Source organism: Suricata suricatta, chromosome 4 (genome assembly GCF_006229205.1).
Source record: "Suricata suricatta isolate VVHF042 chromosome 4, meerkat_22Aug2017_6uvM2_HiC, whole genome shotgun sequence".
Lineage (NCBI taxonomy): Eukaryota > Metazoa > Chordata > Mammalia > Carnivora > Herpestidae > Suricata > Suricata suricatta.
Genome location: NC_043703.1, coordinates 85087684 through 85109428, shown reverse-complemented (window position 1 = coordinate 85109428; position 21745 = coordinate 85087684). Strand labels below are relative to the sequence as shown.

Sequence of the window (21745 nt, the reverse complement as noted above, 5' to 3'; positions counted from 1 at the left end):
TAAGAGAAGCTCTGCTCCAATGCTCTGGAAGGGACACAGAGACAGCAACCTACTTCTATCAGAGTCACACTCCTGCTTTATGAATGAGGTGTTGGACAGGGGCAGTAGCTCTTCGTCTTCTTGGCTTGTCTTCCCTGGTGTGGAATCTCGGGCCTCTGAGTAAGTAGGGGTGAGACTGACTGGGGGCCAGTATGCTTGGCCTGCCTTGCTTGGGGTGGAATTTCAAACCTATAAGTGAGGGGGGGCTGTACGGAAGAAGGGACCTCTCAGTCACATTTGCCTGCAACACGGTTTGGGCAATACATTACTTGGGGCATGGGGGTGGAGGTTGGATATTGATGACAGATACTGACGGCCTGACTTTCTGAGTAGAAATTGTAGCCCTAGACTGGGAGCTGAGGTTAGAGGGAGCCCCATCTTCTTGGCTGTGCTGGCACAGAGCACTGGAGGAGGGAGGTGGGCATTAGAACTGGGTCGTGCCACAGACTCTCCCACGCGTCACCAGTATTTAGAAGATTGTCTTTAATTGCTGTAGGCCCACAGGCCGCTTTCCACAGACTGAATAGCTGTTCTTTTTTTCACCTTCATGTTTATTTATTTATTTTGAAAGAGAGAGAGAGAATGCACACATGAGCAGCAGAGAGGCAGAGAGAAGGGGAGAGAGAATCCCAAGCAGGCTCCATGCTGTCAGTGCAGCGTTCAGGGCGGGAGGGGAGCTTGATCTCCCAAACCGCAAGATCATAACCTGAGCCAACATCAAGAGTTGGATGCTTAGCCTATTGAGCCACCCAGGCAACCCTGAATGGCTGTTTTATTTTTCAAAAGTTCTTCCCAGTTATGGTTGTCCCCCTGCCACTAGGAAGAGGGTCAGTGGAGCCCCCCACACTGCCATTCTGGAGTGTTTCTCTCTTGTTTCCCATTTTCTCTCACTTTGGTTACCTTTGCTTTGCACCGCTCATGTTTGCACCGCTCAGATAAGCTTTGTCTCACACTGTTTTCTAGAGAAGCGGGATCAAGAGGGCCTTTTAGAAAGAATGTTCGGTGGCCGTGTTGTGTGGGTGGATGTGGTGCCGAGGGTTGACAGGCAGACAGCGCACCGTGACTTGGAAGGCAGAGCGGTCGGCTGCTCTAGAACTCGGGAGTTCCCCTCACTACCCCCACGTTGGCCTCACTTCTCTGCCTGCGTGCACTCTTGGCTGGAGTTCAGTGTAACGCTAAGCATGTGTCGTATATTCACAGGGACCTGAAATTTTAGAGCAGGAAAAGCTACATGTTATGGACAGCATCTTCATTTATTATTTTTATTATTTTAATTTTTTAAATGTTTTTTATTTATTTTTGAGAGACAGAGAGAGACAGCGCGAGCAGGGGAGGGTCAGAGAGAGAGAGGGAGACACAGAATCTGAAGTAGGCTCCAGGCTCTGAGCTAGCTATCAGCACAGAGCCCGACGACTTGGGGCTCGAACCCACGAACTGTGAGATCATGACCCGAGCTGAAGTCAGCCGCTTAACCGACTGAGCCACCCAGGCACCCCTGTTTTTATTTTTAAAAATATTTATTTATTTACTTTGAGACAGAGAAAGAGAGAGAGAGAGAGAGATCGAGCAAGTGGGAGAGGGGCAGGGAGAGAGAAAGAGTCCCAAGCAGGCTCAGCACTGTCAGCGCTGAGCCCAACATGGGGTTCGACTTCAAAAACTGTGAGATCATGACCTGAGCCCAGACCCAGAGTTGGACACTTAACCGACTGAGCCACCTGGGTGCCCTGTGCATCTTCACTTTATAGATGAAAACACTGAGGCTCAAACAGGTAAAGTGACTTTCCTAGAGAGAAGCAGGTAATTAATTCCTAAGAACGGAGGTTTTCTGATTCTTAGTTTCGGTCTTGGCAGGGAGCACCATGGGAAACCCTCTCCCATTTCTTTTTAGAAAACAAAAATAAACGTGTGAATAAAAAGATAAGGTATCGATTCTAAGGAAGTTTTCCATCATGAGGCTGTGCATGTCATCTTTTCTGAAAACAATATTGACCCGATATGGTGACCTGCTTGTGGTCAACATGATGATCTCAGTTTAGTGACTAAATCTGATATATTTTAGAGCCAAACTGCAAAAGAAAGGAAAAAAAAATAGACACATGAGCTCTTAACCCTAGTCTAACTAAGAAGTTGTATCCGAATGCCAGCCTTCCTCAGTGCGCCCTATCTCTGTTTTCCCGCGATCTCTGCTGAGTGTGGGGAGGAGGATGGGAGGCATCTACACTCATGAACCTGAACCAAGAATATATATAAATCATTCGCAGTCTGATCCGTAAGAGGTGTTGAGACCGTTTCTGAATAAACATTCTCGTTTTCTATTGAATGCTATTCCTCATTGCAACAGAATTTCTATTTTCACATGGAATAGAAATGTGATTAAAAATAACAAAAGCCAACATTTATTAAGTGCCAGTAATATGTCAGATACTTTACTTGCGCTCTCCCATTAAAGCTTCCAGCCAATGAATGAGGTAGGTGTTATTACCCTCCCCCTTTTCAGATAAGGATGCTTTGAAAGATGACTAACTTGGTTAAGGTTCCGTGGCCAGAGGTAGAAGAATCAGAAGTAGACTCATGGAATCCATTTCAAATTCTTCCATAAACAGTATGCTGTATCGCTTTTTTTGAACAAGTAGGCCATAATAAGAAAAATCCTTTAAAATGAAAAATTTGGATGTGCCATGGAGTTTTTTAAAACCAGGTTTTAGATGTATTTCATGAAACTTGTTCTTCTGCTCATTTTTTTTTCCTGAATAAAATTCATGGAAAGCTGGAACTTCATTCTTTCTTTGAATTACTGCTCATGCTTTCAGTAATGTTTATGTTGCCTTCTCCTCCTCCTCATTCCTAATTTATAGAGACCATACGATTACAGGACAATCCTGGCTGATCTGTGGTCTGGCATAATTATCAATAGCCCTTCTTTACTCTCAAAAATACCCTGGTGTGGATGACAATTCCACCACCACCTTAATTAACCATTCATCATTAAACAGGCCGGGGGGTCATATTGCGGCTGCCCACTAGGTGTCAGCAGTGTAACCCCCGAATACGCTCCTCCAGGAACGCATTTCATTACAAAAGTCCTATCAGAGCAAATAATTAAGTGTAGTGCAAGAGCTACCTGCAGCTTTGTCCATTGAAAGCAAGTGAGAGAGCTGGGGGAGGAAAGCAGGGGCAGGTGCAGGACAGACAGGGAGCTCCTTACTGGGATCTGGTGGAGAGGGGAAGGACTCCCTTCTTAGCCAAAGGACTCCAGTGATATCGAAATGGACACCCTGGTATCTTTAAAAATTTTTACTCACAAGATGAAACCAGTGTGCAGTGACGTGAAGAAACAGCTTTGAATGAAGACTTATTTTCATAAGCTTTCTAAGCTGCTCTTCAGATCATGATCGGATGAAGGTCACACAGGTGACCTGGGTTTTAAGGAGTCTACTGAATGACTGACGCATTTGAGCCAGAAGCTGGGTTACCTGAACACGCATCCTTTAAGGGACTCAGAACTCAATACCGTGCTTGGACTCTCTTTGGAATGACTCACAGACTGTACGTATGTTACCCTTGACCCAGGTGGATGCTTCTACTCTCTAGAAGCCCTCCTCCCTGCAGATGTGTGGCGCATCCTGACATACAGAGTTGGAGAAGCCCACAGCATGGGTTTTCCGATGTTTGTGCCTTTCAGTCCTTGGAACTGGGTGCTATTGCTTGTGGCCCTCGAGTGTTCTGAAGCGTCTTCGGATTTGAACGAATCCACAAATTCCACTGCCCAGCGTGAACCTAATGTTCGGTTTGCTGCTGCCAGCTCAGAGTCAGATGAGAAGATATCTGTTTTTGCACTGGATTATGACTATGTGCAAATTCCTTATGAGGTCACCCTCTGGATACTGCTAGCATCCCTTGCAAAAATAGGTAAGTCCCCAAACACCTGGTTGTGAGAATTGTCCTCTACATGAGATAATGTATGTGAAAATGCCGTGCAGATGGTGAACTACGTGGGTTTTAGCTGTTATTGCTATTGCATCAAAAAAATCTGTTCCTTCGAGTCAAGGGGAAGTCATAACTGCTTTGTGTAAAGCCATTTAATGCTTCAGGATTCTGCTTTGAAATTTAAGCAGACTTCTGGGTGCTGGGTTGTTTTGATTTCTTCTTGTTTCAGGATGACAGCCATGTGGCATTATTTGGCACATAAAAATCTCGAGTTCTGTGCATTAAAAAGTAGAGTAAGGCACGTAGGTCTCGGAATGATGCCCATTAGAAAATTTTAGGAGCACATAATGATTCTTCTGTAAAATATTCTTCCTTCTTGGCCATGTAACTGTGGGCTTCATCAATGATTCCCGTTGTTTATTCTTTAAATGTGACACGTGCTCCTTGCAGATTGACAGAAAGCAAGGAACAAGACAACCACACTCAGTGGTGGGATATGGGGGCAGAGGAGATGAAATGCCAGTAAGATATTAGTTTGTGCCTGAGCCAAATGGAGCCAGTGGGGCACCTCTGATTTCCTTTGTGAAATACAGAGAATTCAAAATCATGAACTAAATTCTAATCAGCGTTATCTGTGTCAAAAACCGAAATGATGTTTTCCACCCTCTGACCATTTAATCCCTAACTCCACCCCCTTGTCTCTTTAATACCAGCTTATTCCAAGGTGGAAAACTGACACAGTTATCTCACTTATTAAGCATAGCATCTCCTTTGTCTCGGTTATGAACTTTGTTATTTGGGTAGATAAGTGGTCCTACTGGGATAGAATCCATGAAACATTTTGATGTTTATTTATCATTCTCCTCTCGAATGGGTATGAAATTTTGGCTGAGCCAACTGTGGGTTGGATTGTGGGTTCCATCTATTAGTCTAACTTCCTCCCTAGGGATGATGGGGGTACTGGTGTATTCACTAGATGTTCCTTCACTGCTGATTTTCATTATGAGCTAGTAAAGTCTGAAGAGTAAATGGAAATTGTAGGTGTGAAGAACTCTTGTATGATTTGTCAAATCACTGACTTACACAAAGGGTTCACGTGATTTCTAAAAAGTGCTCAAGTAAAAATGGCTTTCTAACAGGGTAACCTTCTCAGTTCAGAGCTAGGGTTCTACCCCCTTTCATGTAATCACATGTGCGCTGAGATCATTCAAAATGATCTTATGCGGATTTTTTTTTTTTTAGATTTATTTACTTTTGAGAGATGGAGACAGACAGATTACAAGTGGAGGAGGAGCAGAGAGAGGGAGACACAGAATCAGAAGCAGGTTCCAGGCTCCAAGCTGTCAGTACAGAGCCTGATGCAGGGCTCCAACTAACAAACTGTGAGATCATGACCTGAGCCAAAGTTGGACACTCAACCAACTGAGCCACCCAGGCGCCCCAAGATCTTATGTGGATCTTGAGTTTTCCTTTGTGAACAATGCTGTAGATTCTGCCCCCATCCCCCACCCCTGACTCACTTCCTCTTCACAGTAATGGGTGAAGCTGGTCTGGGAATCAAGGAATGACAGCTGCCACTGACTAGCTAGTCACCTTGACTTTCTAGGTCTCCACATGCTCAGCTTTCAGATTATTTCTAAGACCTCTTTTAGGTGCAAATAAGGATTTTCTAACGGCAAAGAGGTTTACATTCTCTATCAGTAACAGGGCAATGAAGAACAGATATATTTGATCTCAGGTTTATGTTGTCATAAATCGTAGATTGTTTTTTAGGGTGTCTCATGTGCCCACACTCAGTAAGTCTAGAAGCTTAGAGGATGGTAAGACACTATTATTCACAGGACTACTGGATCAAATGATTCTATTTTAGTGTTGATGGAATGCAACATTGTTTAGGAAAAAAAAACTTTAGTAGGTTATCAGTAGGATCATGCTCATTTAAGTTCAATGTCAAATTTGCTAGTCCTTAAGGATTCAGACTATTTCTATGTTGTAAACGAAAAGAAGGTGACATTTATTGATGATTATTTTTTATGCATCAAGTATTGGACTTGTAGCTTTACATATGGTGGCTCATTTGTCTGGGGAAAAAAATATTACATAAAACTTTAACATGCAAGGCATCTATACAGATTTTCTTAGATTCTATATTATAAAACTGGAATCAAAATATAATTAATAATCATTTATCATTCATTATTCCACTTAGACATTCTATCAAGAAACATTTATTAAATGTCCATACTGTATGTGGAAATGACCATGGTCTCTGGCCTCAAGGGACTAATTGAATGGGGAAAACAGATGAATTTAGCATTGCCTGGTAGGCAGTCTGACAGAAGAATATCACAACTCTCCCCCCATCCTTTTTAAAACATCTAACTATGTATGTTATAGAATATTTTTCTTCAATAAAAAAGATAATACAGAGTCATCTCAGACTTTTTTGTTTGTCTTTTATTTTAGACCCAATTCTTGGAGCATTATAGAAGGGTGTTCCTTGAGTCATTGGGCAGGATGGAATTGTAGGGCCATCTTTGACTTTCAGGCAGGACTTTGTTATTTGTGGCCATTTAAATTTCGGGCAGTGGAGCTGTAAACTCTCTCAAAGTGACTGACTGATGTCCATCATGAAAGGGGAGGAGAGTTGTACAGTGTGAAATGCACATGATGTTTCTCTTTACAATGCCCTACTTTACACTGCATGGCACCTCTTTCTGCTACCACTACATAGGTGTAGCTTAAGGCAGTTGCACATTGGATCCATTTCAGGAAACTCAATTCTTGGAAGCAAGACCAAACTGGGAAGAGACAGAGACTGAGAAAATTACTATGGGCTCTTCCACCATATTAAAAAAACTCAGTGTAGTTAAAATAAGCACTAAAAGAAGAAGAAGAAGAAAGAGGAGGAGGAGGAGGAAGAAACGGGGAGGGGGAAGGGGAGGAGGAGAAGGAAAGGGCAGGAGGAGGATATAAAGGAGGAGGAAGAGGATGAGGAGATGAAGGAGGAGGAGGAGGAGGAGAAGGAGGAGAGTCCGAGTAGAATAGAGGGAGGAGGATGAGAGTGGGAGGGAGGAAGAGAAAGCTTTCATTAGAAAATGGAGAGAGCAGGACTCTTAAACTCTGGAAGAAGGCCTGAAAACCTACTTCAAGCCACTAGCTTGAAGGCAGTGGGTAGGCTTGTAGGTTTGGATTGTCCCTTGATACTAATTATATTTTATAATAATAACCTCCCTGCTGATAATAAATGTAATTCAAAGCTGTGATCAAGGAAACCCACATGCTCTTTGGATGACTTGACTTAGAATTCTAAAGAGACATTCAATGGTTCTCTGTTGCCTATGGGAGAAATCTACATTCTTTAATCTTGAACTCAAGACTGCCTCTTATATGGCTCAAAATCATTTTTTAACTCTTCTTCCAATATTCATCTCAATTCATAATTCATTCCAGCCAGGTGGATCTCTTAGATAAAAGTCAAACATATATGACTGGGCCATTCCTGACTCTTTTCTTTTTCCATTGGAATTCTCTCCACATAAAATCTCTCCCATTCTGTTGTCCGACTCTGTAGGTCTTTGTCATACCCCAACAGCCTGTTTAACTTTTCCTTCCCATATAAAAGCTTCTCTGGTGAACATTTAACCTGATCAATCATTCATTTACACACTTATAGATTATTTCAGCAAACAGACCAGCTGTTGTGGGCAAGACACCTCGCTAAGTACCTTGGGGAGATATAGAGATGTATGTCATTCTGTCTGAGTTGGAAGAGTCTGGAGGTTAGTCGGGGAGAGAAGCCATGCACAAAAAATGATAGAGAACATTGTTCTTAGATACTGATAAAATAATACAGTAATTCAGAGGAAGACATATGAATTCCTTGGGAAGTGGTTGGGAAAGGTTTAATTTTGAAGATTGAGAAGGACCTACATAGGTTGAAGAAAAGACAACCCAGGCAGCACTAATGGTAAATGACAACTAGAAAGGGGAACTACAGGGAAAAGGTGTGTAGTTGGCTGTGATATAGGATGGATATAGGAAGATAGCGTTGGGTGGGAGAGATGTTGACCTGGAGAGAACCCCGAGGGGCCTGCTGTGCTCTGATCTCTTCTTGTACTTGTGGAAATGGTCAATGTATACTTCTCTGTGTACTTACACATTGCCTCATTTTTGCTTTCTTAGTTGTTAATGCCTTATTTCTGAATTTCCACCAACAGCTGGAATTGTAACAAACATGTTTGGTTCTCCACCTTATACACAGTGCTTCCCAGTGGGTTGGTCTTGGCCCAGGAATGCTTTACAAATACCCTCAGTTTAATGTCTGTGAGTTTCTTTATGTACCTTCAGAGATTTAGATCGAGACTGAGATGATTAGATATACGTGGTTTGGATAAGTCATCTGGAAGCAGCAGATGGACTGGACTGGGGAGTTGAGGGTAGGATAGGAGATCAGGAAGCTAAAGCAGTAGTCAGGATGGGAAATGGGGGGACTTCAAATAAAGTGGCTGCACGGGTGGGGAGGAGCAGCTGGTCTTTAGGGACATAGCTGAGAGACACAGCTCATGAAAGAGGGAGCTGGTTGTAGGAGCTGCAATGGTGACAGGGCTTCAGGGATTGGGACTTGATTTCTTACCTGGCTGACAGGATGGCAGGGTCATTGGTTAAATAAAGAAAATAAAATAAAGGACTGGATTTTTGTTTATTGGTTTGGTGAAGGGAGGCTTCGAAGAAGCTGATATTTAGGTGACTGGGATTGACGGCTTGAGCCTCAAAGGTGGGTTTTACAGGAATGCAAAGGAACTCCACCCTCTTCTCTCCTCTTCCCCCACTGCCCTCCCAGCTCCTGTAAGGTGGGGAGGCAGGGAGGAGTGAAAGAGGGGACGGCTGGCTGAGGACCACTCTGGGACCTGCTCAGAACTGGCATGTTAAGTCCTGAATCTTGTTTAAAACCCCCAGTCCCTGCTATGCATAGGGTTCTGAGGCTCAGGGATGCCCACCTGCCTACCCAAGGTCCCCTCTGCTTGGTTTTAGAAGGTCTCTTGTATACTAGTCTTCTGGTATCTTAGTGGCCAGAGTCATTTTATTTGCAACATCTAAATGTGGTTCTCTGCTCTTCCCTAGGCTTCCATCTTTACCACAGACTGCCAGGCCTCATGCCAGAAAGCTGCCTCCTCATCATTGTTGGGGCTCTGGTAGGCGCCATCATCTTTGGCACTGACCATAAATCTCCTCCTGTCATGGATTCAAGCATCTACTTCCTGTATCTCCTCCCACCCATTGTCCTGGAGGGTGGTTACTTCATGCCCACCCGGCCTTTCTTTGAGAACATTGGGTCCATCTTGTGGTGGGCAGGCCTGGGGGCCCTGATCAACGCTTTTGGCATTGGCCTCTCCCTCTACCTCATCTGCCAGATCAAAGCCTTTGGCCTCAGTGATGTCAACCTGCTTCAGAACCTGCTGTTTGGAAGCCTGATCTCGGCTGTGGACCCTGTGGCCGTGCTGGCTGTGTTCGAGGAGGCACGTGTGAACGAGCCGCTGTACATGATGATCTTCGGAGAGGCCCTTCTCAACGACGGCATTAGTGTGGTGAGATGTAAAGCATGTCCCCAGAGAGATGTGGAGGCAGGTGGAGCTGGAGACAGCAGTCTGTCCTCAGAGCAGATGGAGAAGGGTGAGCAGGACTGGGAAAGAGCAGGACAGGGATAGACCTTGGTCAGTGGAGTGTAGGAAAGTTCTGGTGACTTCTCTTAGGATCTGCCTCAAATGCATAACTGCTCACCAACGTTGCTTGTCATTCAGCAACCAAATAGATTCTTTAAACCGAGAAAAAAAAATAACAGGTCATTTTTTAGTTAAAATCAGGTTTTCAGTTAGTAGAAATTGTTGTCAAAGTCAATTCTGGTTTCTTCACTGGGATAAAACAGTACTTCACCATTTTTCATTCCTCACATTCACCGAACCTCACCTCTTTCCCTTTATATGTTTTTTGTTTGTTTTGTGTTTAACGTATCGCGGGCCATGATGAATTTAAAGAAAAGATGAGGTAGGAGAGGAGTTGAAGCAGCTTCGTAAAAATGCGGTAGCTGGCTACCAGCCTCAGGGGAGGACTCCTACCAGATACGTAAATGAGGCATCTTTGTGTAAGGACTGCTTCTGGGGAGAGGCTAAGAAAAACTTGACAGGCTGTGGACACAGGGCACTGGGGCCCAGAAGATGTCTTTGGTGCTGGAATATTCAGGCGAGTCATTCCCATTGCTTAGTTCCATTATATTACCTCAAACCTTCACCAGGTGTGAGACTGTGAAACTTTTATACGAAGTTTGATTTGTTTTTCTTCTCTCACTTGAAAACTTATTTTAGAGATAGAGTATGAGTGGGGGAGAGGGGCAGAGGGTGAGAGAGAGTCTTAAGCAGGCTTCACACTAATGTGGGGCTCCATCCCATGACCCGAAGATCATGTCCTGAGTGGATATCAAGAGTTAGAAGCTCAACTGACTGAGCCACCCAGGCACCCCTGCTTTTCTTATCTTTAAATTTGTATCACACCGCATATGTGATAGTACAATGCATTTTTATTGTAGAGGTTTCAAACAGTACAAAATTACACAGCATAAAATCACAAAAGCTTCCACTTGCCCCTCCCCTCACCCTCTAAGCAGCCCCTTTGATCAGTTTGGCATTTTCTTTCCCTGTCATTATTTTTTAAAATATTTATTTATTTTGAGAGAGGAAGCATGCGTGATGCAGGGTGGGGGTGGGGGAGCAGGGAGAGAAGGAGAGAGAATCCCCAGCAGGCTCCATACTGTCAGCACAGAGCTCTATGCCCGGCTCAATCTCACAAATGGTGAGATCATGGCATGAGCTGAACTCAAGAGTCAGATGCTTAGCCAACTAAGCCACCCAGGCACCCCACCCTCTTCTTTATCATATGCATATGTGTGTGTGTGTGTGTGTGTGTGTAGATGTATATTATTTTGTATAAGCTGGGTGAGGTTATATTATATGTATTGCTTAAATATAACAAGTCTCGGAATCCTGTCTATATCGTTTGTTATGTAGTATTTCAGATTACATTGATGATAATTTATTTAACCATTTCCTGATGATGGACATTCAGGTTGTCACCAATTTTTCACTTTTGAAAAATACAACATAGTGATGAATATTCTTGTTCCTTCATGAGTATTTTTAAAGGGTACATTCTTAGAAGTGAAATTTCTGAGTTAAAAAGTGGGTACCTTTAAAAATGTAAAAGATGCTCATCCGGTTGGTAAGGGAAGGATTCTTTCCCCAGGGATAAAGTGTGACACCCAGCCATAAACAGCTGTCAACAGTTAAATACATATACTCACAGCCCAGGGGAGGACATTGAACACCATGCAAGGCCACGTGGGTCCTGCACTTGGGAACAGAGAGAGTGATCAGGGGTATGAGAGTAATGTTTTGAGGTAACAAGAAGAGAGGTGCGTCCTGGTCCCACAGGGTGATGTGATTGGCTTGCTTCAAATCATCCCACAGGCGGTCAGGAGACGGACACCTATACTCAGGAATGAGCAGGTGTAGTGCCTGCTCCCATTGATAAGAAGGGCTGTTTGGTCATTGAGCCATTAGACCAGGGAGGAGAACTTGGAGTTATGCCATTCAGATGCTCCTCTTTTTACCAAATGTTAAGTTGGTACATAATATTGGTCCTTAATTTTGGTTCTTATGTCATAGCTGCTAGAATTTTCTAGAAACCCTATATGGTCTTACATTTCCACAGGCAGCATATTAAATGCATGTTTTCTTCTATCAATGTCCACAAGAGATATTTCTTCTTAATGTTTTCCAATTGAATGAGCACAAAAGGGTTTGTTTTAAGTTGTATGATGATATTAAGCATTTTTGCAATGATCCTGGATCATTAGTGTTTCTTATTCTGTAAATTGGAAGTTCATGTGCTCCTAGGGTGGCCAAACTTTAAAAAAATGAAGGACACTCAGTTAATCTGAAATTTCTTATGAACAGTGAATTTTTATAAGTATGTCCCAAATAGTGTATGCAAGTATCATATCTTGTCCATTTTCTTTGCTTTTTTTAAATTTTTAGATGATTTGTGGAAATACATTGAATTATCTAAATTTTTAACTTTTGAGTATTATATACAAATCAAATATTTTCTCTCATTGTGTCACTTAACTGTTTTTAGGGGCGCCTGGGTGGCTCAGTGGGTTAAGCATTCAACTTCAGCTCAGGTCATGATCTCATGGTGTGTGGGTTCAACTCCCACCTTGGGTTATCTGCTGTCAATATGGAGCCAGGACCATACTGTCCCCCTTCTCTCTCTGCCCCTCCTTCATTCATTCTCTCTCTCTCTTTAAAAATAAATAAACTTAAAATTTTTTTCTTGGATTATGGTATCTTTTATCCTATAAAAAGTTTAAAATTTTTAAGAGTTCAAACCTAATGTACTCTTTTATTTCTTCTGGGTTTCATATCTTGCTTTCAGAGATTATGTCCAACCAGGAATCATTCAAATATTCTGGTTTTTTTCACTTTTACGATCAGTTATTTAATTCATCTGGCCCACAATATTTTATTGAGAGGGTTTTATGCAAAAGCAGGTAGTGCAGGGACCAAAAGTCTCCTAAAAAGTAACGCATGATATCTAGGATGGATTCCCCAAGAGAAGGAGAAAAACCCGTACATGATGTCAGAACTCAGTTAATTTATTCATAATGAGAATCTAACTGTTCAGCAAGATGCTAGTCTCCTCAGGGCTACATATTCTTTTCTTCTGGGCCAAGTCCAGAGGGAGCCACGTTGTCTGAACCTGGGAGGGGAGACGGACTTCCCATGGGACTGCCACGGGAGCCACTTCCTTCCATGTGCCTCAGCGTCGCCTTGGTGGGGCTGGTGAATATTCAGATGTCCAAATCCCATCCCAGACTCTCTGGGGAAGGAGCCTGGGAATCTGTACTTTAACAGATACCTCAGATGATTGCTGACATTGAGAATTAACGGTTTCTTACCATTAACTGAGAGCAGCTGCTATATCTTGACCTAAAGCAATAATACACTTAGAATGAGGGTGGTTCTCTCCTCAGACTGGACTGGATTAAGCTCTGGGATCCCTTTTCCCCACTCATTCTGTCTTTAGATATTTTCATACCTTTGGTTTTGTTATAATGGAGTAAGTGGGCCTATTCCACTCCTAGATGGCCGCTCTGAACCATGATGTGTTCATTTCACACTTCATCTCCTAAAGGGAATCTGATTTCATTGAAATCTAAGTTATTTGGTACCACTTGCTTACTGCAACCCCCATCACTGGCTGAGCCACTGAGAGCACTTATCTGTGATGACATCAAAGCCACCTCTTGGCAGTCTATTCTGAGGTAATTCTTCAAACTTTCCTCCACAAATGACTTTCTAAATACCACCTCTTGTAATTTTCACAGGACACCCTCTTCCTAACATTGGGCTCCATCGCCACTTTGGTGTTGCCTCTGAACTTGAGAATCTGACTTCACCCTGAAATTTCCCTAGAATTTATATCTAGAGCCAGTCACAGCTTGGTTTCTGGTTGGGGTTTCTTGGCCCATGATAGTTGTTTGATTTTCCCAAAGTTTAATTGTTTCCACTTGGACATTTTTTTAAAGTGATCATTTCAAAATAAAATTATAATTTTCAACCAGCCAGAGTATCTGATGAGTGCACTGTTGTGACCTCCAATGGGCGAAACTGCTGTTGAGGTAGCTCCAGGGAGGTTGCCCACACATCACTCCCGGGTCCCTCTGTGGTCACCCACAGCACAGCGAGTATTAAGTGTGTGTTGGAGCCCTTTTGTGCCCCTACATGAAACTGGAGAAGCCCCAGGACCAGATTTAGAAAGCAGTTTGAGAGCAACCGGTATTTAATGCAGTCCAATTGTATTTTGAGCTAAGGGCCTTGAACTCACCCTTTCATTGAGAGAGGGGCCTTCCTGAGGGCAGAAGTCACAAGCCTGCTCTTTCAGCAGAAAGTCTGAGTCATCTGGAAAGCGATCTGTGATTTGTGGGTTACATATGACAACTCTCCAGATCTTTATCCACTAAAGAATTGCTTTCTTACTAAAAAAGAGCTGTCTGAGAACTGTCGAAATACCAGTGAATCTGATTCTCCAGGTCTCTTGCCCCATGTATTTCTTCCTCTTGCTGAATATTTTGCCAGAGCACACCCGTCATGATAGGCAAAGAGAGCGGAGACAAAACTCAAGTAGCTCTAAAATGATAACTAGTATCCCCAATTGAATCTCAGGGCCAAAGTTATAGAAGGAAGAGACAGGCAGCTACTATATCCAGGCCCTGGATGGGGTCACTTTGACACTTACTATTTTATTAAATTCTTGCTCTTTACTATGAGGCATGAATTAATTATCACATTTCACAGATGAAGAAAATAAAGCAAAGGAACTTAAAAAACATTGAACAAGAGCATGCTACCAGGCCAAGGACAGTCTGAACCTGGACACACAGGACTTCTTTCCTTCCTTCCTTCCTCCCTTCCTTCCTTTTTAAAATTTTGTTTTTAAGTAATCTCTACATCCAACATGGGGCTTGAACTCATGACACCAAGATCAAGAGCTGCCTGTTCTAGTGACTGGACTGAGCCAGCCAGGAGCCTCATCTTTTTGCATTTTCAACTTATGGAGCCAAAAGGGTAGGAGAGAACCCATGTGTTACCGATGAGTGCTCTGGGCTCAGGTCCAGTGAGCAGTGAAGCCAGCGTTCTTTCTCCAGGACAGAATTGCCTCATTTGCTGATCCATGGTGTGGCTCCAGGAAAGATGCTGATCATCTCTGTGCCTCATTTCCCTAAAATGGGGATGATAATTTTACTTAGCTCATAAGGTCACTGGAAGATACATATGAAGCTTTTTACACAGTGAGCGTCCACTGAGTGCTGGCTGTTATTTGTATATCATACCAGCTCACAGACACGGTATGGTGGTTGGCTCGCTGTCAGCAGGTACCTGGTTTTAAATATGGCACTATTTCATTTATTCAATGCAGATGGTTCTTATTGAAGGCAGATTGTTCCTCCTGTTTTCCTGGGTCAGTGTGCTAAATAAGCCTCAAGGCGATACTGCCAAGGTTTCTTTTGCGTTCCATCGCTCCCATCTTTCCCCTCCTCCAACTCATCTGAGAGGTCCAAAAGGCCAGTACAAGACAGGCCTGAGACTTGAACCCAGGCAGATAGCCCCAGAGCATGCCTGCTACTCCATGCTGTCCCTCATCTCTCCCTCTCTCCCTCCAGCTTTCTTTCCCTCTGGTTTCCCTTCCTTTCCCTAGTGATATCTTCATTTGTCATCTTGCTGACCTGAAGTCTGTCCTTTAGGACCACAGTGAATGAAGGAGTGGTGCGAAGATGGCAGCAAATGAAAATGTCTGAGCCCAGATCTTGGGCTATTTACATTGATGGTGCTTTATCTACTTTTCTTTATTCCAGCTTCATAAAAACCTCGTGTGGAGGGGGGTTGTTGTCCCATTGATGAGATTTTGGAGTGATGGGGTTGTTCAGAGCTGACATCCAAGAAGGAAATCTTGAAGGCATCTTTGGTACAAAAAGGCCATTTTATTAAAGCACAGGGACAGGATGCGTGGGCAGAAAGAGCTGCCCTGGGGTTGTGAAGAACGACTGGTTATATGCTATGGGGCTGGGGAAGTAAGGCCAAAAGGGAAGTTTCCAGAGATTTCCATATGCTAAAGAAGACTCATAGATTACTGAAGTCCTAGCTACTGTCAAGCTAAGGTTGTTTTTCACTCTAGCAAAGCATTAACATTAAGACAGGAAGGAGTTCCTGGACTTTAGGCTATTGATAAGATTGCCTTTTTCTTGTAATATTACTAAGGCATTTACAAACTGATGGCTGATGGAGACTCTCAGTTTAACTGTTTTTCTGTCCTTTCCTTTGTTCTTGGGCAACGAGGAGTGCCTGAGGAATGTCACACAGTTCTCGTCAGGTGGGAGGGAGGGGGTCCTGGCTAGTACTTTGCCCTCAACCTGCCTTATGCTCCCTCATCACTCACAGGGCAAAAGGACTGTGTGCAGTGGTTAAAAGCAGAGACAGCCACACTCCAGACCCAGAGATCTGGTTTCACATCTCCACTGGTTCTTCTTGATCCTTTGAGCTTTGCAGGTGAATTACCAGATCTCCACATGCCTAAGGTTTTTTGTTGTTATTTTTATTACAAAGACACAGATTGTCAGAAAGTCATTTATTGAATATACTTTATTTTATGTGGCTCAGCATCCAAAGGGTATAGTGAAAAGTAGCCCTCCCACTGCTTTTGCAAGCCAGCCATCCCCAGCAACAGTTTTTCACAGACAGCTTTATCTTTCATTCGCTTTGCCCCTCTATTTATTATGCATGCTTGTTGCTAGCCTTAGACCCCCAATGCCCAGACCCTGTATGCTAGAATTCCTTGTCCTCCTCTCATCTCCTCTCATCTTGTCATCCCATTGCCAGCCTAACTTTGCAAAGTAGTTGCCAGGTGACCCCCATGATTTCTCTCTTAGCAGCTGCTGCCATCAGCATAGGACCAGCATGGAGCACTGGGCCTTGCAGTCCTGCTGAGTCCATGATGGGAAATGGGAATGAATGCTGTGCAAAGAGCAAATAAATGAATGGAGAGTGGGAACTCCAGGAGACTGTGCTTGCCCTGGGGCTGACCTGCAGCTCTGGCCGTCTCCAGGCACTACAGCTCTCCCACCCTGACTCCTGGTGACATCCAGTTTGAACTTGGATTTGCCAAGGAACCTGTGAGCAAGCAGGGGTACTCTCCTGACACACTGCCACCACCGAACAGCAGAATTGCTCCCTGACCCTAAGTACTAGAGGTTAGATGAAACCAATGGGAGAGAGGAGTAGCGGGGTCCTTCCTTCCCACACCTTCAAGGAGCACCTGTCCATGCTGGGGCTGCCTAGGCACTGAGCAAGAGAAGATGAATGGTGGGTCTCTGACTCTTAAGGCAATCACTCGATGGAGGAGGAACACCCATTGACCTTGCTGGTGGTGAGGACAAGATGGCAAGTTTAAACCAAACTAGGACAATAGGAAGCAGCTTGTCAGAGGAAATTGCATTGGATTTGGGGGAAAACACTTATGTGGGGGCGAATTATCCTTCATGATTCTCTCTGGCTTATGACTTTCCTTTCTTAAAGGGGTCCTAGCTCCAATAACGTCATTCAAGAGACAGTGAAGTGTGGCCAAGAGCATAGACAGCAAAGACATAAGGCTTAGTGCAATTGCTGGCTGCACAGCTTGCATTTGGTGTAACTTCAGGTGAATTACTTAACTCTTCTGGGCCTCAGTTTCCTTTCTGTAAAACGGAGATCAGGTTGTGTGGGAATTAAAGTGAGCTGATACACCGAAGCACTAAAATGGTGTCTGGCATGGAATAAGTACGGAATGTTTGATGCTTGTGATATTGTGATTTATATTAATATACATTTGGTCTTCATCCCCAGTCAGAACACAGAGTTCATAACACCCTTGGAATTTCCAGGGATGACACTTGCAACCGGGTGTCTCTTTTTATGTCAAATAGGTAAATTTTGGAAAGCCCTTACATCACCTAATGTTAGGGGCTTGTTGCTAGAGGAGCCAACCATGTGATTAGAGAGTTGAAACTTCCAGTTCCCACCCCTAGACCTCCAGGGAGCAGAGAGAGGCTGGAAATTGAGTTTAATCACCAATGGCCAGTGATTCAGTCAAGCATGCCTGTGTGATAAAGCTTCCATGAAAAACCTAAAGGACTGGGGCACCCTGGTGGCTCAGTCAACTGAGCCATCAGACTCTTGATTTTGACTCAGGTCATGATCTCTTGGTGTAAGATCAAGCCCCACCTCAGGCTCTGCACTGAGCGTGGAACCTGCTTGGGATTCTCTCTGCCCCTCCCCCATGTGTGTGCACCTGCCTATACTTGGTCTCTCTCTCTCTCTTCTCTCTCTCTCTCTCTGTCTCTCTCAACATAAATTTAAAAATGTTTTAAAGGACTAGGTTTGGAGAGTTTTCTGAATTCAGGGATAGTGGTTCATCTGGAGAGAGCAGGGATGCCTCACATTCTTACCTTATGCATCTCTTCCATCTGGCTATTCCTGTGTTATATCCTTCTATAACAGACTGGTAAGCTAGTCAGTAAAATGTCCCTCTGAGTTTTGGGAGCCACTCTAGCAAATTAATAGAGTCTGAGAAGGGGGCATTGGAACCTCCGATCTATAGCCTACCGGTGGGAGGCAGAGATGACCACCAGGACTTGCAGTTGGCACTTAAAGTGAGGGTGGGGAGGACATTCCTGTGGACTGAGTCCTTAACCTATGGGATCTCATACTATCTCCAGGTGAGTTAATTGCTCGGTGTTGTGGGATAAATCACACACATCGGAACTGGTGTCACAGTTGGGTGTTATTAATAGAAGTCCACATATATGAGCGCTGTGAGCCACAGAGCTCTCTTCACATCCTAAGTGATGCTACATTGTGCAGTCCATTGGGCCAGACTTTGTTGTCTCAGCTTTCCCCAGAGAACTGCTGTGCACAGACTTGAACAGACTCTTCGGGGTGGGGCAGGGGGGTGATAGGCAACTTTTTCTTATCCTCTTTTGACCTCTTTATTTCTTTTCATTTTATTCAGGTTCCCAGGGTAGGAGGTGAGAGGCTCCAGATACAAGTAGACAGTCTTCTCTGGCCAAGAACGCAGGGAGCTCAGTGTGTGAGGGGGAGATGAACCTTACAAGTAACACAATTTTGAGCAAGTGACTCAATCCATTTGTGCCTCCATTTTCCCAAGTGTAAAATGGGATGTTTCATCTGACCTCAGAGAGTGGTTTTAAGGAGGATGTGAAAAAATACACAAAGATGTCTGGCACATAATAGGTGATGCGTAAATGTCCTGTTGCCAGTCTTGTGTTCAAGAGGATGTTCCACACAAGAAAGGCAACCTGTTTGGCATCTGTGGGCATAAAAATGGAGATAAGCCCTAAACCTCAGACAAATAGGGCTGGTTGGCTCTAGTTGCTTGGGGAGTGAACTTCCCTGCCCGCAGTGGCTCAGCAAGTGCCCCTGAACTCCGAGGCACCTCCCCCAGAACTGCTTCTAACCCACCATAGGGGGAGAGCAGGTGTCTGCCGCTCACCCAGCCTGGGACTCAAGCACTTTTCTTCAGAGGTGCACTCGCAACAAAACACTTGGAGATTAGCCCACAACTGCCATTGGCAATGAAATATGCTGGCTGTAGGGACCATTCAGGGCGCACGTGTGTGCGTGTGTGAATATGTGATGCAACCCCACAGAGAGCTGGGGATAATGCTTGACCAGGCTGGAGAGATGGAAAGAGCTGGAAAAAAAGAAGCGCAGAGGACACTACAATGCAAACAAGATGTTGGATAGGTCAGAGATTCACCAACCCGAAAGAAGCAAATCTGACTCCTAAATTTCCCCCAATAGATGATACCTTTATGTCCCACATGTCTGTCCAAGGTCCAAGCTGTAGACTCCTGTTAACCAGCAGCCTGAATGATCTGTTCCTTAAGGGCACCCTGGGTGGTTCAGTTGGTTACGTGTCCAACTCCTGGTTTCGGCTCAGGTCATGATCTCATGGCTTCGTGAGTTTGAGCCCCACATCGGGCTCTGTGCTGGGAGTGCAGAGCCTGCTTGAGGTTCTCTCTCTTTCCTTCTCTCTCTGCCCCTCCCTCACTTATGCTATCTCTGTTTCTTTCAAAAATAAACTTAAAAAAATCTATTCCCTGGATCCACGTGTTAATTCAGTAGCTTAAGCAGGACAAGGTCAGAGAGGGACACTTCAGCCATTATTTCGTTGGAATTCCTCAAATTTGATGTATAAACACTTGTTTAGTTCATTTTCTTTGGATGGAATAAACAATGGTTGATGTTTGAATTGTATAAATTGATTTTCAACCAGCCTACGCCGTGCACCATTTATGGGTGGATAGAACCCCCTGCAGTTCACAAGTGCAGGAAATAAAGGACAAAGCCTCACTGGTTGTCAAGTTGTCTTTCGTTTGTCAGGAGCTGGGTTGAGAAGCTGTGGAAATGGATTTGGAAGAGAAACAGGGGGAGGAGCAAGCTCTTTATTTAAGTCTTCAGAGAATATTCAGAATGATCACAGAACAGTGTGTGGAAGCAGTTCTTTCACAACCCTAACAGCCACGCACCGCATACCAACTGTGCTACGTATCGGGAATGCAGAAGCACACGACCATTGTCCCTGCCTTGAAGAGCCACAAGCTGTCAACATTGTCCTTATTTCTCTTCATCTGATTTTTCTTTTTACCCTACAACCAAGGACCTGCCTATTCTTCTGTGTTTTCTTACTGCCCTTTCAAGCCACAGAGATTTCTTAGGCAATTACATAATACATTAATAGAAATCACTGGCTTGAGAGAAAAGCCTAGAAATACAAAGAGCCAAGAGAGTTTCCTAGTTCCGTGGTTTTCAATAGATCCCACCCTCCTCAACAGTGTGCATGCAGGCATTCTCAAGGGTGAATTGGGTGTGTTGGGCTGTGGTATGGAAAAAATATGCTCAGTATCATGTGAGAAGCCCCATGAGTTGCCAGACAAATAGTTTCCTTATAGCTTCCTTGATGATTATGTAAAGTGAACAGGATCTAGCAGAACCTGTTGTGCAGACCTTCTTTGTAACATTATAGCCAGGCAATGGGTTGGAGAGACGAGGCCAGGAATTCTGGCTCTGGGCAAAGGTTATCCAGATTTCACCCCTTACCATGCAGGATCAGTTTTGGTCCTTAGTGAGTATGAGACTAAAAGCCTGAGAGTAAACAGAGATAAAAAAAAAAAAATCCAGTTCCTTTACTTTAACCATATAGGTTCCATCCTATTTGATTGACCCAGAGTTCCCCTGAATCAGAATCATTCATTTATTCATCATTTGTTCATTCATAAAAAATATTATTGAGCAATCATTTTCAGTTTCTGAAAGTTCAGTTTCTCCAAGCTAATCTTCAGTGAATTTATATCTACTGGGTTGGGCTGATGTTTGTTTTTATAGTTAAAAAAGGTTTTGAGGTTAAATAGCATTTCAATGACTTTTCTTGCCATGTTCGTGAAAGACAGTCCTGTGGGCATTTGCTCTAAGTTGATGGGAGGGTGAGGGGGACAATGATGTCATAGACTCAGGGGTGCGAGGCTGGGGCTTCCTTCAATGGTATTATGAGTGAGAAACAGGTGTTGCTGGGCCTGGATGATTGCTATTAAGTTAGTTTTGAGCTTTTGAGTTTGAGATACCTAGAAACCATTGAAAATAAATTTTTAATAGTTTTAGAATTAGGAGTATAGAACTTGAAGAAAGGATGCACACTTGGAAGCCATGAGCAGGTAGGTGGTAATTGTAGCTTTGAATTCAGGTAGTCTTCCCCCTTATCATTTTCAAGCTTTTCTAATGGAAGATGAGTTTCTTAAAGAAGCTTCTTTTCTGTGGCCTAAATCAATAAAATCCTGCCACTCGTACTTCTCTTTATTAAATTTTCTGACGTCTGTTCAGGTCATCTTCCGGGTTTCTGTTCTCTGGGGTTCTAAGCACAAATGTTCAGGGACATTGAATTGGTAAATCTCATGTTGAATCTCCTGTCCATGATTGCAGATCTTTATTTCTTTTCTTTAGGAGTGAAGTTAAAGCTTCCTCCTTTCTGTCTTTTATATTATTATGCAGTGCCTGCTAGGTAATTGCTGGTTTTCTTAGTTGATTTCCTTTGCCAGTTAGAACAAGCGGTTGTC

At 43.7% G+C, this 21745-nt stretch overlaps 1 protein-coding gene across 1 annotated transcript in view; it reads left to right on the top strand.

The window, feature by feature from the left end:
* The first annotated feature begins 3692 nt into the window (after nucleotides 1-3692).
* Nucleotides 3693-21745, top strand: part of SLC9A4 (solute carrier family 9 member A4) — a 63135-nt gene continuing 45082 nt past the window's right edge. The window contains exons 1-2 of the mRNA XM_029936202.1: nucleotides 3693-3948; nucleotides 9091-9554. Coding sequence (XP_029792062.1) covers nucleotides 3693-3948; nucleotides 9091-9554 — 720 coding nt within the window. The remainder of the gene's footprint in view (nucleotides 3949-9090; nucleotides 9555-21745) is intronic.